Source organism: Stylophora pistillata, chromosome 1, assembly GCF_964205215.1.
Source record: "Stylophora pistillata chromosome 1, jaStyPist1.2, whole genome shotgun sequence".
Classification (NCBI taxonomy): domain Eukaryota; kingdom Metazoa; phylum Cnidaria; class Anthozoa; order Scleractinia; family Pocilloporidae; genus Stylophora; species Stylophora pistillata.
The window spans coordinates 11,169,276-11,186,071 of record NC_142519.1 but is presented as its reverse complement, the minus strand read 5'-3'; the positions used below and the strand labels follow the sequence as shown (position 1 = coordinate 11,186,071).

The 16,796-nt window shown below is 39.6% G+C and overlaps 3 protein-coding genes across 5 annotated transcripts; 2 read left to right on the top strand and 1 right to left on the bottom strand.

Annotated features, from left to right (window-relative positions):
• The first annotated feature begins 1,684 nt into the window (after positions 1 to 1,684).
• On the top strand, positions 1,685 to 12,582 carry LOC111322062 (testicular acid phosphatase homolog). 3 transcript variants are annotated; one of them, XM_088736567.1, is made up of 13 exons: positions 1,685 to 1,894; positions 4,624 to 4,719; positions 5,875 to 5,970; positions 6,723 to 6,809; positions 7,032 to 7,097; positions 8,092 to 8,190; positions 8,636 to 8,722; positions 9,220 to 9,346; positions 9,960 to 10,048; positions 10,172 to 10,284; positions 10,674 to 10,778; positions 10,874 to 10,954; positions 12,368 to 12,582. In XM_088736567.1, exons 2-12 carry the CDS (start codon positions 4,702 to 4,704, stop codon positions 10,947 to 10,949), a joined length of 963 nt encoding a protein of 320 aa, XP_088592693.1. In that variant the 5' UTR covers positions 1,685 to 1,894; positions 4,624 to 4,701; the 3' UTR covers positions 10,950 to 10,954; positions 12,368 to 12,582. The 3 variants fall into 3 exon arrangements, with proteins under 3 accessions (XP_088592693.1, XP_088592688.1, XP_088592685.1); XM_088736562.1 differs by having other exon boundaries at positions 1,685 to 1,914; XM_088736559.1 differs by lacking the exon at positions 1,685 to 1,894 and adding an exon at positions 3,111 to 3,267.
• A 147-nt stretch (positions 12,583 to 12,729) lies between these two features.
• Positions 12,730 to 14,183, bottom strand: LOC111322003 (beta-2 adrenergic receptor-like). Its single transcript, XM_022925031.2, has one exon. It carries the CDS (start codon positions 13,897 to 13,899, stop codon positions 12,985 to 12,987), a length of 915 nt encoding a protein of 304 aa, XP_022780766.2. The 5' UTR covers positions 13,900 to 14,183; the 3' UTR covers positions 12,730 to 12,984.
• A 634-nt stretch (positions 14,184 to 14,817) lies between these two features.
• LOC111322002 (uncharacterized) lies at positions 14,818 to 16,363 on the top strand. Its single transcript, XM_022925030.2, has one exon. The coding sequence runs from the start codon at positions 15,017 to 15,019 to the stop codon at positions 15,662 to 15,664; it is 648 nt and encodes a 215-aa protein (XP_022780765.2). The 5' UTR covers positions 14,818 to 15,016; the 3' UTR covers positions 15,665 to 16,363.
• The last annotated feature ends 433 nt before the right edge of the window (positions 16,364 to 16,796 follow it).

The following is a 16,796-nucleotide window of genomic DNA, read 5'->3' as shown; positions in this document are numbered from 1 at the left end:
GCACAGCCACATGTCGTCGAGATGAGTGAGTGAGTGAGTGACTAACAAAAGAATTCCGATCTTGACCTAATTTTTTTGGACCCGATGTTTCCCGGTGCTGCTTTCGGAGTATTACAGAAGACGATAAACATCTCTCATATAACGCAATCATCTCAGGACGAAGGTTAAAAAAAAAACAACAAAGCTTTTCCTTGTAGAAGTATCTCTGAAGGTGTGAAAAAATAATAATAATAATAATGGAAGAAAATAAAAGCGAGAAATAGAACAGGTTAAATCTCCCAACCAGTTATTCCGTAATGGTTCTCGGTATATAAGGTCGTATTTTTATATATTAGCACAACATGCAGTACAAAGATGGTCGACAAAATAGGGTTTAAACCTTAAGATCACTCAGGAGGCTTGGGTTGCTCTCAATGAGTAAGTTATTCCTTTTGCCTGCGGCACCAACTGTCGCACGACATAATCATGCCAGACTAACTTTTCAGTTGTTGTGTTGCTTGGTTATTCTTGGGAGGGACCCGACTATTGTCCATGGTTATAATCATGATCTACCCTGACCGAAAAAAAAATTCCAGCAGTGTCGGCGTTTTTGATCCCAGTTCTATAGTTTGTCTCTTTTGAAATGGAAAGATTGTGGTAAACAAAAAGTTGTCCCTTAAAAAGCACTACTAATCTTCAGATTTAATTCTATTTTGCTAGTAAAAAAAAAAAACAAGGTCGTTTTTTTTTAACTCAAGGCTGGCGTACAGACTTGAATGGTTGAAAGAAAGAAAACGGTCTAAAAAATAAATGAATAAAGGCCGATAGTTTCGAAAGAAACTGTTGGGGCTGCGTCAGTGGGGGTAACGAAATAATTTGGATATATCAACAAAGTTGAAATGATAAATTGGCCATCATAACGATTACAAAAGCTGACGTTTCGAGCGTTAGCCCTTCGTCGGAGCGAAAAGAGGAATTGTGGGTTGTGTGGGCTTTTAAAGGCAAAAAATGGAGCTACGTTATTGGTGGGAACATGGCAACGAGAAAAACAAGAATAAATTAGTGAAATGAAAAGCGTTCGTTGATCCCTGTGGTATTTAGACTGTCGGTTTGAAAGATGAGCTTTTGTTCAAGATTTTTACGGCTTTCCGTGCTACCTAAGTGTAAGGAAAGACCGCAGATTGCCTTATGTTGCTTAGAATGATTAGGTAAATTAAAATGCCTAGCGACTGGTTTCGATGTGTCCTGGTCGTTCCTTTCCACGTCTCGAAGGTGTTCTCGGAATCGGTCACCTAGTCTTCTGCCTGTTTCGCCGATGTATATCTTTTTGCAATAAGTGCTAGTTATGCAATAGATTACATTGGCGGAGGTGCACGTGAAGTGATCGGTGATCTTAATGGATCGTTTAGATCCCGATATTTTATCAGTGTTGTGAATGAAAGGACACGTTTTGCATCGTGCACGAGCGCATTTAAAAGTGCCTGATTGGTCATTTGTCTGAAAAGAACTTCTGACCAAAAAAATTGCCTATGTTTTTGTCGCGTTTGAATGAAATGAGCGGAGGCTGCGAAAAGATAGTGCTTGTCTCTGGATCGTTTTGAAGTAATTTAAAGTTTTTAAGAATGATGGATTTAACTGAGTGGTTGTGAGGGTGAAACGTGAGAGTGAATGGAATGCGGTCGGAATCTTCCTTATGCGACGTTTGTAGTGCTGAATGTCTATCAATAAGTTGGGCGCGGTGGTAACCCGCTTGAACGACAGAAACAGGGTAACCACGTTTATCGAAAAACTGGCACATTGACTCTGATTTGTGGTGGAAATCAGAGTCATCACTACATAAACGACGAAGTCTTAGAAACTGAGAAAAAGGAATGGAATTCTTAACGTGAGATGGATGTGAAGACGAATATAACAAGTAATTATGCGAGTCTGTAGGTTTGTAATACACACTAGTGCATAAACCGTTACCTTCAATTGAAACTTTGATGTCTAAAAAGGATAAAGAATTGTCAGAAATTTCCCAGGTATATTTCAGAGCCGGGTGAAAAGAATTGACTGCGGTTATGAATTGAGTGAGCTCCTCTCTGGTAGAGGAGGTAGCGCCGATACAGTCGTCGATGTAGCGACCGTAGAGTTCAGGTTTGGACCCGTTGTATTGGCTGAAAAATTGATGTTCGACAAAACCTACAAAAAGATTGGCATAGTTAGGTCCCATTTTGGTGCCCGTGGCTACACCATTGGTTTGTTTGAAGAAGTTGTTTCCGAATGAAAAACAATTGAGTGTGAGCACTAGTTCGGCTAAGCGTAGTAGTGTTTCAGATTTAGGTTCCCTATCAGTACGTTGATCAAAAAAATGTTTAAGGGCCAGAAGGCCTTCGCCATTAGGAATGACAATGTAAAGAGACGCAATATCCATGGTGAAAAGAAGTTTGTTTTGGCCAAGGAAATTAAGGTCTCGAAAAATTTGAAGAGCATGTTGGCTGTCTTTAATATATGATGGTAAAGTTTTGACGATGGGAGCCATGATTTTGTCTAGATAGCTGGAGATAAGTTCGGTAGGGCAACTGCAAGCCGAGACAATGGGCCGACCCGGGTTGTTAGGTTTGTGAATTTTAGGTAAAAAGTAAATACGAGAAGTTCTAGGAGTGGTTATGATGAGATTTTTTGCTGTGGCCGGCAATTCTTGTTTAGTTATGAGTTGGTTGATCGTATTCTTGACGGAGTTCTGGTTGCTGGCAGTGAGGTCTTTGTCGACCCTTTGATAAAAGGAGGTGTCAGAAAGTTGCCGCAAAGCTTCTTTTTGGTAGAGGTCGGTGCGCCAAACAACGACTGAGCCGCCCTTATCGGCCGCTTTGATAACTATGTTTTTGCGTTTTCTAAGACTTTTTAGGTCTAAAAAGTATTAAAAGAAGTTTCTCTTGACGTAGCCGAGTTAAACGTCTTTCCTTTCTTAAAAGTAGAAAACTGAACTACAGAAATGAAAACTAAGAATTTGACAAACAATAACCGTCATCATAAGATAATTGTCCTCGATCCAATTTCGCTGAGAAGAGTTAAAGAATATTTGGCATTTCGAAAAGTTGCTTGGAAACTGACAGTGCTTTGTGAGCTTTTATAACTGGTACCACAAGCGGGACAGTGCTTATTTGCTCAGGCGATCTTGAGGGCTACACTCTTATCTACATGGCCCGCCATTTTATCCTTTTCATCGTCCTGCTTCTGTGTTGGTTTCAACAACCAACACTTGTGGCATGCGGCCGTGAACGAAAATTAGTCATGGTGAACGCGGTAAGAAACCTCCGCCTATACTTTGGTCACTTAGCTAGAGGAATTTCATGCTCGTTGCAAAGTCATTTCATCTGTTGAATTGGCTGTTGCATTCATCTTAAGACTCTCTGGCTTGAACTGGCACAGACCCTATGCATATTGTGAAATATTGAGGATTTCTGCAGAACTGTTTGGGGGTTCGTTTTCATGGGGGGCTGAAAACCAAGAACCGAACTTGAAAGTTTGCATTACGGCCTCCATGGCGCCTTGTTTCCAGAGAAATTTTTCACATCTCCATACCAGAAAATGCTCCTTTTTTGTTTGAAAAAGAAAAGCTACCTTTGTTAGATTTCCACTAAAAAATACCGTATGTTTTGTTGAAGTCTAGCGAAGGCTACCAGCGCCCATCCTATATGTTCTTGAAAATAAATAAAACAATAGATGAAAAAGGGCTGATAGTTTCGAAAGAAACTGTTTGGGGCTGCGTCGGTGGGAGTAACGAAATAATTTGGATATATCAACAAAGTTGAAATGGTAAATTGGCCACCGTAACGATTACAAAAGCTGACGTTTCGAGCGTTAGCCCTTCGTTGGAGCGAATTGCCCTCGTCGCTGCGCGACTCGGACAATTTCAGCAACTTCCGAAAACACGCGTGATATTAATCCTTAATTTTACTCGGCCCCATGCGATTACCTATACGAATAAAACACTGTAAGACAAGGCAATAACTATTTGACATTTTATTGTTCAATTTGCATTTGAAACATAACAATAAAGACGGTCACCAATTAGCCTTTATTCGTACCGATAGTGAAATAATTAAATTAGACTAGGTGATCCTCTCTATGCCTTTTAAAGACAATTTGCATTTTCTTTTAAAATATACTTACTCTTTTTTGTCTGCCACGTAGCACACCTCATCTATCTGAAAAAAAGAATGACACAACACTGATGCAGGACTTTTCATATTGTATTCAGTAGTTACATGAACTTAATAACAAATAAATAAATAAAATTTGAGGAAAAAACATTTCTAAGGTAAACAGCAATTCTCTCATTATCTTTCCATGGTCGCTCCCAGCTTGAGTCAGCTCCACTTTAAGTTTTCCTGGAGAAAAACTCGAGGAGAAATATCAGAAAGGCTTTTCGTTGCGTTGACGTGTGCGCAGAACATATACTGATTGAAAGAATGTTTATCCTTTATTTTATCAGTTCTGAAAATCATTCAACGAGCGCGCGTTGGATATCAGATGGTCCAATCAATCGCTTTCTGGACGACTAAAAGTTTGATGGATTGAAGAATGGAGAAAAAAGAACAAACGAAATGACTGCAATATGGATACTTAAGTTTTTTTCTCTCTCTCTCTCTCTCGTAGGTTTATCGCCACGGAGACCGGTCACCAACTCATATCTACCCAAATGATCCCCACCAAGAAGACGTTTGGCCTCAAGGAATGGGAATGCTCACACAAGTCAGTTTTGTTTATCTATTTTCTTATTTACTAATTCTAAGGATTGTTAAATCGAACAAAACTTTCAATGTTTTAATTCGGTTTTATCAACTAATTTGATAATGTAAATTGGCCACCGTAAAGAGTTTAAAAGCTGATGATTCGAGCGTTAACCCCTCGTCAGAGACAAAGGAGGATCGAGTTGTGGGTTGTGTGTGTGTGTTTATATGCAGAAAGTGGAGCTACGCTATTGCTGGGAACATGGCCGTAACGATAAAACCAAGAATAAATTAGTAGAATGAAAGGCGTTCGTTGATACCTATAGGATTAAGAGTGCCGATTTGAAAAATAAGTTCAGGAGTTTTTCGGCTTTCCGAGCTACCTAAATGTAAGGAAAGACCACCGACTACCATATGCTGCTTAGAATGATTAGGAAGATTAAAGTGTTTTAGCGACTGGTTTTGATGCGTCCTTGTCATTCCTTCTTACGTCGTTAAAGATCTAGCATTCCGTTTGTTCCAACCAATAGCGTAGCTCCACTTTCTGCAAATAAACACGCATACAACCCAAAATTCCTCCATTCGCTCTAACGAAGAGCTAACGCTCGAAACATCAGCTTTTAAACTCCTTACGGTGGCCAATTTACGTTATCAACTTAGCTGATAAAACCAAATTACCTTGTTACCCCCACCGACACAGCACCACGGTTTCTTTAGAAACTTACCCTCTTTTTTCGATATTTTAGTTTTGATCTTCATTAATACTTTGGAAATCGGAAACCACGTGGGACATGTTTCAGGGATAAACCTTGTGCGCTGCGCAGATAGAGGTTTGTCCCCACGCATATCATGCTCCTGCATTTTTCCCCTTCAACATGTTACTACTCAGTCATGTCCCTGCTGCACGGGGTTATGCGGCTTTTTCTGTGATTATTTCTTCCTACGCTAAATATCTTATTGGCGTTTGGAGGCTTGTCCGAAACTGTTTTATTACGACTGTGAATCATTCCTTAGTCATGACAAAGAGATAGATCACTTGCGCCCATTTTGATCAAGAACCGCAGCCTTATCCCGCTGCCTCCCAAGATAATGCAAACCACCACTATTAAACTGCATAGAATTGAGTTCATGTTTTGACTTCATGATCACGAAACGTTCGTTTTTGTCAACCATCTAGAAAGGAATGCGTCAGGAATACGCTCTTGGTAAATTCCTCAAGAGGCGATACGTTAAACATTACAAGCTACTAAACTCCACTTTTATCAACAAAGAGGTTGGTAGTTGTGTTAGTGTCCCACAAATATTTTCCGGTGAATAGTCACACATAATTGTGATTTCTTTGTCTGCGACAGACTGATGCAAACTCAGCTAATCAGAACGTTGTCCACAAATGTCTAATTTAACTCACGGCTCATGCACAGTTAAGAGATAACGTTAGGAAAAAAATTGCACGCAGATTGGAAAGTGAAAGCTGTGTGTATTATCATACACAAACAAAAAAAATTATTAGAGTTATTTTTTGCATATTTCTTTGATAATTGTATTATCATTATCGAACTCCACTCTATGTTTTTACACTGTCTATCAACTTAGGCTATGCAAAGACCACCGCAGGAATTTCTTTTCTCTACTTAAAAATATAGATGAAAAAATTACGCGTGTCTGATTGGCTGAAAACAAGTGCATTTTTCGTGTTATACGGATGGAAGGTTGTAACAAATTGCACTCAAAATCATGTCATTACCTTCATTTATCAGATGCTGAACTTAAGTTAGGCTATTCAACATTATTTTTGCAATCTTATTAAAAAGGAAAGGAAAACGCACAAGCAAAAGAGATTTTTTATATATTCGCGTCATGCTGAGTGGGTTGGATTTTACGAAAAAAAATGTTTTTGACCCCACTTCTTTAACTCTCCTTTTTCGTGTGCGCGACTGGCATTCGTTAGCTGAGGTTAGAGAAAATGGATCGAAAAAGCGTTAAACTTGGGTGACATTTCGTTCTCCATATTTTACCTTGGCACAGATCTACATTCGCAGTTCGGATTTAGACCGCTGTTTAATGAGCGCGCAGACGCAGCTCAATGGCTTGTACCCGCCACATGGTCACCAGGTAAACGATAGAGTCTAGAATCGAAAGCTCTCAAGGAAAATTACGTATTTCGACACTTCGGCGGCAACTGCGAAATAAATATCTGAAACCGCCGTACATTAACCAAACACTTTTAAGAAGCAAGTGATTCAGTTGTCGCTCGGCATTGCTACTAATTGCAAAGTTGTGGTAGACAAGTGCGTTTGTTTTATTAGAGCATATCTGTTTTATTTCCATCTACAGATTTGGCGGGATAATTTAGATTGGCAGCCAATTGGAATCCACGTGGTCCCGAAGGATGAAGATTATGTAAGCATCTTAAGTTGCGCATGTCCGTTTTTTGTGATAGCTGTCACATGAATCTACACAATGTGTTCCATTCTTTTCCCTTCATAACGTTAACAAGGGGGAGGGGGAAGGGGGAACGAAAGGGGTTAGGGTGCAGTTAAGTAGGCACACAGTTTGCAAATGCCTGATACGAATGAAAAGTGATCGACCTAATTAAAAGATATCTTAAAACTATAGCCTCCATTTGGCGCGAAAATATGCACGAATATTTGTCCGCGGACATAATTTGTTCTGAGATGCAAACAGTTTTCCGAGAACGAAGCTCGAGGAAAACTGTGAGCCTAGAGGAACAGACAATATCCAAGGACAAATGAACGGCGGGCATTTCTTTTCGCGTATACGGAGGCTATTGTGTTCATTACTCTTCAAATGTATCTATAACGCGTGGGAAAAAATGTTTGCAAACAGCTTACCGTTCACAGCGTGTTCTCTGGCGTGGCTTACTGAACAAAAAAAAACATGTTCCTTCTTCTGGAATTAACAACTTCAAAAAGCACTCTCATCATGAGTTCAATTTTAAGCTAAGGAAGACTGATCGTAATAGACGTAAGGTTTGAAAATTGGGGAATATCACAACCTCGTTCCCAGGGCCTTTTCCCTTAGTTGGGAGTGGACTTAGGCGCCCCACCCCCAGCTAAGGTAAAAGGCCCTGGGAACGAGGTTGGGGAATATCACTAAAGATATTTCCTCGGATATTGTTTAATTTTAGCTGAGACATATTCAGTCTGAGATGCGTTAAGACCACTTGCGTGCGAGCAAAAGTATTTGATAATTTACAAACAAAGATTAAGTTAATTTATTCTTAGATTTGCAGTGCAGCACATTAATACTAATACCCTCTAGCTGGTTGGTATACTTACTTATTTAAAATTGCGGAGCCTTGTAAATAGTGAAAACGAGGTGATAATGGTTCTGAGGATTAAATGTCTCAAAGGGAATCTATTTTTTACTACAGCTTCTCAGACCATTTAACTACAACTGCCCTCGCTTTTTTAAACTTCATGATGAAGACAAAAAGCAACCGGGATACATAAGAATGTCACTGCAGTATAAGGTAAGTGGATTCCATCACGAATCGCGACAGGGTTCAATACTGGCGTACAACAATTTGATTTTTTTCACACTTTAAACTGGTTACTCATTCTAGAATTACTAGTTTCAAATAAACATTTCCTTGAAATATGAGAGATCGAATAAAGCAGTTTAAAAATGAAGAAAATGTGATTTCAAATAGGAATATTCGATATTCAATGGGTTATTTTGAGTATATGAACGGGATATATTTAATATAGGGGGGTCAGAAGTTTATCAGTATTGTAACTGTTTCGTGCTACCCTCGATAAATAAAGTTGGATTTGATTTGATACAAAAGTTCAATTTTGTGTGTGGCTTTTAGAGCGCAGGCTTGCGTGAGTGCTGCTGCTTTGAATTTTTTTTCCGGTGTGCTTCAGTGACAAAAAGCATGATTCATGATGATGCTTCTCCCTTGATACCATCAGGATATGTTGGATTATGTGTCTGAAAACAGTGGCGAGAACATTGATGTTTCAACAACATTCTTAATCAGAGATCCTCTTATTTCAGAGGTAAGATCACTCGTCTTCTTCCCCAGGTTCTCTCTGTCGGAAACGAGGATGCATGATCATTGGAAACTGTAGCTTGACGTTATAAGCCGCAGCATTTAAACTACTAATGAATAGCATTACCATATCCTGATTGTGTAAAAATGGGCAGAGAGGGGTGTGGAGATGGCTTCCTCTGACCATCCTCCCCCGTATCTCACTTGTTCCTCTCTTACCTCCTTGGTAGGAGTCTCGTTTTATTCTTAATCTACTTACTCCTTGGGAAAACGGGATGGCTGCTACACATTTTGTAGAGAGGTACCGAGCGCTCGCCTGCATCAATACGCCATGCAGCAATGCATCACTGTGACACAAATTATTTGCTTTCGATAACCAGCAGAAAATTTCCAGGCTCCAAACTTACTTCAAAAGAAGAACTTATCACTAGACTACAAATGTTACAAATGCTAATTGGGGCCCATGAAGTCTTGAAATCTGTAATTTTGAATCTTTATTACCAGGAATCACACGGTCTTCCTTTCCCTGACTGGGTTTTGAACGGCACAACATTTGAAGATATTAGAAATGTGGCTGATTTTGGTATGATGTGGAACTTTAACACCATTGAGAAGGCTAGGCTCACAGGAGGTTAGTACAGCAGATCGGTTAGAGAGATAGAAAGAGATGAAGCATGAAACTTTCCTTCTTTTATTTCTAACTCTAAAAAAAAAAAGTTTCCTCTTTCCTCCTACAACTTTTGATAGCATTATTGTAATTAGAGTGTGATAACCGGCACTAACGGAATGCGCTGTCTTAGCGTTATTATACCTTGAAACTTGGAATGCCTTCGTTTTTTTGTCAGTTTTCACCACCAAACACAACGACGACAGGGCCCGCAGTAACTGGCTACCCGCTGTTGCGGTTCCCCTGCCATACTTTGTAGTGGAGAAGTTAATAAATAAATAGACAACAACAACAACAACAACAACATCAACAACAATAGCGACAACAATAAATTAATGCGGGTATGATACTTTGCCGGTGAGATTGCAAAGGGTTTTGTCTTACCTTCTATAGCCGGCTCATTATCCAGGATAGCGGTCACTCATCTCTGTATTTAGTACGTTGTGTATTTTCTCAGGAGAAGCTACCAACACCCTTATTATTTTAAACATCGACTAAACTATTCAAGTTTTGTTTTCAAAGCAAATTTTCAAGTCTCGTCGTTAGGTTAATTTTGGATGATTTTTGTTCGACACAGGCGCATTGGTGGGACAAATGATAAAGAACATGAACCTTGCCCAGATGGTTACAGATGAGCCTGTTCGTAAAATCTATCTATATTCTGCTGTAAGTAAATGAAATTAAAGGTAAAGTAACTCGTAAAGATCCATTGTAGGCTGAGTAATTCACGGCTGGCACGAGCCGCTCTTGATGTGACACTAATTAAGTAATTGGTGTCTTAATTTTCAGCATGACACCACAGTCTCCGCATTTCTAAGCGCCCTTCAAGTTTTCGACGGAATTTCACCGGATTACTCCAGCGCTGCCATTCTCGAACTGTTTGAATCGAGGGCGCATGGCAAGTAAGTCAGTAGACAGAGTTATTCGGATAAAAATGGTACATTGCAGTTATTTTTGCGATTAAACATATACAGCATAAAAATGCAGCTCGGTGGGAAATAAATATGTCAGTAACTTGCACCTCATGTCAATTTCAATTTGCAGTTTTTCTCATTTTTTTATTTTTCACTCCACTCCTCACCTACCGAAGAACACTGAATTCTTAAGAACTGATGCTGGTGTAATATCAAAAAATGATAGTGCAGTCTGCAAAAGGCCATTTGTGAATAGCAGTATTTTCCAATAATTTGAAAACTGTTTGCTTAAAACTAAAAATTCGTACACTTTGTAATGAAAAGCGCTATGCTTAGTTCTTGATCCTAAAGTATTCAAAGAAGCGAACTTTTTTCAGGCCCAGACTGGACGTTCGGGTGATTTATCGATTCGGTCAAAGTCCGCTTCGCACCCTGACACTACCCGGCTGTCGCGAATTCTGTCCGTTGGAGAAATTTGCTGAGTAAGTATCGAAGAGAAGAAAGTGGAAATATCGTCTTTAGATATGCTATTTCTTGACTGCACAAAATTACGTTTTAATTTTTCTTTTCCATCCAGGTTAACCGCTGCCGTCGTACCTGTAGATGTACCGAGAGAGTGCGCCCTTGAGCCAAAGCAGTGTCCTTGTGATTAATCAAGGTGTCATGTGTAAAACACTATCTTTTAGGGATCGGTCTTTATCGCCTGGGAAAAAGGATTTTTGTGGGGGAGGGGGGGGGGGGGTCCGCATGGTTTTCAGGAGGAACGGAATGGGGATCAGTTGTTGCCAGCGGAGTGTAAAGGGAAGACTAAAAAAATTGTGAAATGTTCGGAAAGCAACCGTGGACGATAATCCTACTCTTGTACGTTGGATCAGCAGTGATCTAATCGGCCCAAAATAACGAATAGAAATACAGAGGCGAGACCGATACGACATAGATAAGTTTTAAAACGGAGCACTATTGAATAGGCGTTCCTGACGAAGCCTATCCCAAAGTCGATAAGAACTTGACGAGGGTCAGAATCTTCGTAGAAGTCCCCGTTTTATTCTGAAAACAATCAGTTAACGGCTAAAATCACAATGCTGCTAAGGTTGCGAAAGTTATCAACATACCGACAAACCGGCTAATATAACTAACAAGGCAAAACTAAACCAGAAAAAAAAAACCCGCTGAGATAAAACAACAAAGCCTACCGATTATCGACGTTTGGTAAAAGATCCGGAGGCGGACAAAGATGAAATTAAACAGTTCCGGAAAGATTCAAATTAGTTCGACCACATGCACGTGGGAAAAAAAGGCTAGTGTTTTTTTTGAAGTATGTATGCCCGGATGTCGGGTGAGAAACAGCTGTTCAATGAGGGCGTTGAGCGCGGGCCTCAACAGCTATATTTCGGCTGGTTTGGCCAGCCGAAGTATAGTGCTCCGTTTTAAAACTTATCTACATTGTATCGGTCTTGCCTCTATATTTATATAAAAAAATTGACAGCCAATGAAGGGGGGGAGGTGAGGGAGTAGCGTCATAAAAATATTACGGAGCCTTGTGGGAGGATCAGGTAAATTTTATCGTCACACAACCAAAGTTCTCCGACCCCTAAAAAGAAACATGAGGTTCATGCGCGTAGAATTCTTGCTCCAGCCGTATTCTCTGATTTTTTTAAGGTCGTAACCTTAACCCTTCGCCTGATCCTCGCGTGTTACTGACTACGTTGCCTGGAGCATTCAGTTTTCAGTTAAGTGTTGAAATTAAGTAATCCCGGCGAGATTGTGTTGCTTTTGTTTTAAAACGCGCGATGCTTTTGTAAGAAACTGCGCGCTTGCCTCTCCACTAATCATATGCAAAACTAAAAATAATTGCGAATCCCGCATGAATTGTGTTTTCCCGCGCTTGATGTTCATACTTTGACTTTTTATCGGCTCCCTGCTACTTTTTTCTTCGTTTTGGGATTGTTGAGAAAAGGGTTATTACTTTTTCGACACTTAATCGAAAGGTTCTGGACTCAATATAGTGAAGCATCCTAACGACGGCTATTCAGACTGCGCTCTGATCTTTTTTCTATCCCAAAATTTGTAGGTAACCGATAGCAAAAAGAACTGAGCTGGTGATGTCAGCTGGAAAGAAAACTGAACAAAAGATAATTTAATGTGGAGTAATAAAAAAGTTAACGAAGAAAATGTTTGATTAGGAGACAATTGCCCATGAAAACATGGAGCAACTTTATTTACTGAACAACAAGAGCCGGATATTCTAATGTCGAAAACTGGTAAATAAATGAGCCAGCTTGGAAATTTTCTTTGCTTCTTTGAAGTAACTTCTAAAAGTGCCTCCTTTATAATAACGAGAAAGAACTGCGCTTAAAAAAATGTCCCAAGTACTCAAGGAAATGAAGATACACCTGAAAACCTTTAAGTGATAGACAGGCAAACTAAAAGTCGAGGGATGGAAAGCTTGAGCTGTCAAATATTCGCGATATAGGAGCTAACGTTTGTTTATAAATATCTCTCACTTCCTTGTTTCGATTCCTTCCTTCTTTACCTTCTTCTTTTCTTCATTTCTCGTTTAAGGTTTTGGTTGTTGAGCAATCATATCGAATTTTCAATAAAGTATTTTTCACACGAATTTTTTTTAGTTTAGCAATCGGAGAAAGTCTACGAATACTTCAGTCAGAAAGGGAATGTCTTCGTCTCCAACTAAAAGGCCGATTCCTCAACACTTTCGACTTCTCTACGTAGTACGATAATCTTCAATGCTAATCTAAAGTCTCTTTTTCTCATCGTATAAATCCACGGGTTAACTCCTGCGTTCACATATGCCGAGAAAAGCGCCCACGTACCCCACGATTCCAACCTCGTTTTTTGCTCGCAAGTTGCAGATCCACTGGTTATGATCTCGGTCAAAGAGAAGGCCAAGGCTGGAAGAGAGGTTACGAAAAAGATTGCTATTATAATGGCAACCGTTATTGCAGCTTTCTTGTTTTTTATTCTGTCAGCGAGGCCGGAGAGGCTCCGTGGACGCTGCTGCTCAGCTATGACTCGCATCTGACGTGAAGATTCTCTTAAGATGTTAAAATAGCAATAGGAAATAGCAACAGCTGGAACAAAGAACACAGTAGAGATAGCTGCGATCCAGAAAGTGTCCTCATCAAGCAAAAAGCGGAGGCTGGCAACGCAGGTGGAAATGATCCACACTGAAACTGCAGTGATCAAACACCGACTGTTGGTTACAATAGCGCCATATCTTAATGGGAGTACAACTCCGACATACCTTTCCAGACTAAGAGAACATAAATTATAAGTTGAAGAGGCCACTGATAAAACGTAAACGCTGTCGACCCAAATGCTTAGGGGATGTTCTTCGTCTGAGATCCCGAGCAACGACCTGGTAATCCACATAGGTAGAGCGACCACACCAACAAATAAGTCACCCACTGCCAAGACAGCTAAGAAGTAGTTAGTAACCGAGTGTAAGGTCGCTTTCTTGTAAATCGTGACGAGTACTAAACCATTTCCCGTGCAAATTACAGAGACGAAAATTAAACCCAGGACAGCAGTGAGGGTTCTGTTCCATTTTTCTGTTGGAAGAGTCATGCACTCGTCAATTGTCATCTTCAAAAAAGCTTAGGTAAAGCAGTTTCTTAATTTCCGTTTTCAGCTATGAATATACATAGGTGATAAAACTTGGAAGCAGCGATCAGTTATTTCAGTTGAAGCTGCTGCTGCGCTTCCCCGGAAACTTTACAGAAGAAAAACTAAGTTTGGTTCTGGAGTGTCAGTTGCAGCTTGACTGGTAATATTTGAAGATCTAAGTCTCTTGATCGCTTTCTTCAAGCTATGTAAACAGCGTTCTAGCTGCATCAATAGCGGAATCCTTTGTCAGCCCTTCGTTATCTTAGTGACCGATTCACGTTGTTTCTTGGAAATTTCGACCTGTTTGGGAAATGTTGGCGTTTATTTGAAAATTATCATTGTGTACTTCACATTTTTTTACAAAGCTTCGTTCATTTTTGGATTCAGAAAAAGGAAACAGATGATATTTGTTGAGCATGCCAAAAAAAAAAAAAAAAAAAGAATAGCACGTACCACTTAGAGTTTTGTTTAACAAGCTCTCGTCTTTCATTAGTCGTTTGAATGATGAACTAATTGATGACTGACGGACAATCACTTACCAAACAGACCACAGTTTTTAAACCGACGATTTTGTTATCTGAACCCTTTTAGATGATTGCGAATTGTCGAACCTCTTTCAAGTCTTTCAACGATATTAAAACTATTTTTGTACACACCAAATTGCATCACAAACAGCTGGAGTGATGAATTCAAAACAAGGGGCAGACCACAGGTTTATGCAAATACAGATCTAATCAACTGTGTTCATCATAAATTTTTTCCCACCAATAAAACCACTCTAAATATTCTGAACCGAAGAAAAGTCATTCACTTCGACTACCCAACACTTTATGATGAATAATTGAGGCATGCGCATGAGGAAGAAATCTCTGCCATCTCTGTAATATGCCAGGCCGCTTAGTCTTCCGGTTTCATTTTCGGATGTAAAATGGCGGCGAGTTGAACGGTAAGCAAACATTGCGGCACTACTTGGTGCAACAACGAAGTCTATCCTTCCCTTATCATGCTCTCTTAGACAGACTGCCTCAGTTTCTAGTAGTGGCCTTTTCAAGCTATTTAAAGAAAAGAGAAAGCAGTGCGGACTGCGGAACAAGATATGGGGCCCATATTATTTTTTTCAAGTTCGCGGTTTCCTTACTGTCAGTTTTCAAACTTTTACGAAGTGAATATTGAGATGGCAGAGGGAGTGTTTCCGTCGGTGGAACATTATTTTCAGGGAATGAAATTCATACCGGAGGACAGGGTACGGTTCATGAAAGACGGAGAATTCGACAAAAAGAAAGAGACTAAGGCCTCAAACACCAGAGAGGAAATTGCGAAAGGGAGATTGGCCAAGTCTGCCGGATCTAAGTTGGGTTCTGCTAAATACAGTTTGACGCTAGCACCCGATGGTTTAGACCAAGAGGTAGCTAAAGAAAGAATGAAAAGGGCTTTGCAAAGGAAATTTGAACAGGAGCCCTTCAGAAGTCTCCTTTTGGAAACCAAAGGTGCTCAATTAATCCATATCCCAAGGAGGGGTCGAACTGATTTTTGGACCGGAAAAAGAGACAAGGGGACTGGAGAAATTGTTGGTGAGAACACAATGGGGAAAATACTCATGGAAATCAGGGGGTTTATACAAAAAGAAACCTTGGATGGGGAAAACCGTGTTTCCTCTAAAAAGCGCCCACACACTGATGAGTGCCCTCCACCAAATAAGCGCCCACCTCCTAAGGCTATAACGTCAAACAAGGACACATCTTGAACAAGTACCCCTCTCTGTTTAAACATTTTTAAGCTTCAATTATTGTGCATTCAGTACAGGAGAGTACTTTATTCTCTGGTTAATTCTTTTTCAATTATTTCTATTTCCATGTGCTTGCTGTTTTTTTTTTTTTTTTTAATTTTTGTTGTATCACCATGCTCTTGTAAATAGCATTAACTTCCCAGGAACATCCAAACATTCTGTAATCTTCAAGGACTAGTAATTTCCAGGATAACAAAGTTATTGGGATGCTCTTTGAGAAAACAGTCAAAAATGAATAAGCACCCCCCTTTATTCATGAAAATTATTAAAAAATTGGATCTTAAGAAATGATTTTCAGTTCATGTAGATATCTCTGAATAAAATGCTTTAGTTGCTAGAAGCCACTCTCTCATAATATAAGCCCCACCTCACCCTTGCCAGAGCTTCAAGTTCTTATTATGAGCTCTTCATGAGTAGATCCACCTCTATCATCTTCCCTGGTATAAAAAACCCTAAAGTAAAGACGCAGGACAAAACAATAACACTTAAATACTTCTATATCCATTGCAATACCCCATAGTACTATTCATGCATTGGGGCTAGGTATTGTTTAATTAAATGAAAAATATTGATGTATTTGAAAACCTATTTTTGTTTCTATGTGGACTTTTCAAATAGAGAAATTAGTGCAGTTAAATTAAAAAACAATTACTTGCACTCTGGCTCTCAATTTTTTAACCCTCAAATTTTAACCTCAAGTTTTTAACCCTCTCCTTCTGAAGATCCCTTGCACTGTCTGCCTTACATTTCATATAACTCAAGCTCAGGGAAAGGTTTTTCAAAGCTGGGTTGAATGTGAAAAGTGTTTAATTAAACAGTTCACGACAATTTATTGATGCTGTAAGAAGAACTGACACAGTTGCTATTCTGAGCCTTCCCTCTTCAACAAAATCTTGTCTGCAATCCTTTAAATTTATTGTAGTTACTGGAGCAAGGGTTAGGGATTTGCCCTTTTCATAGCCGGTACTGTAATTTTTAACATTGAATTTTGGTTCAGCTCATCTACACTGGCTAGGTATCTGCCAAGTGTTTGTGTCAGAGTTAATGGGTTTAATTCCTCTCTTGGACTGAGATCATTTCTTTTTCCCTT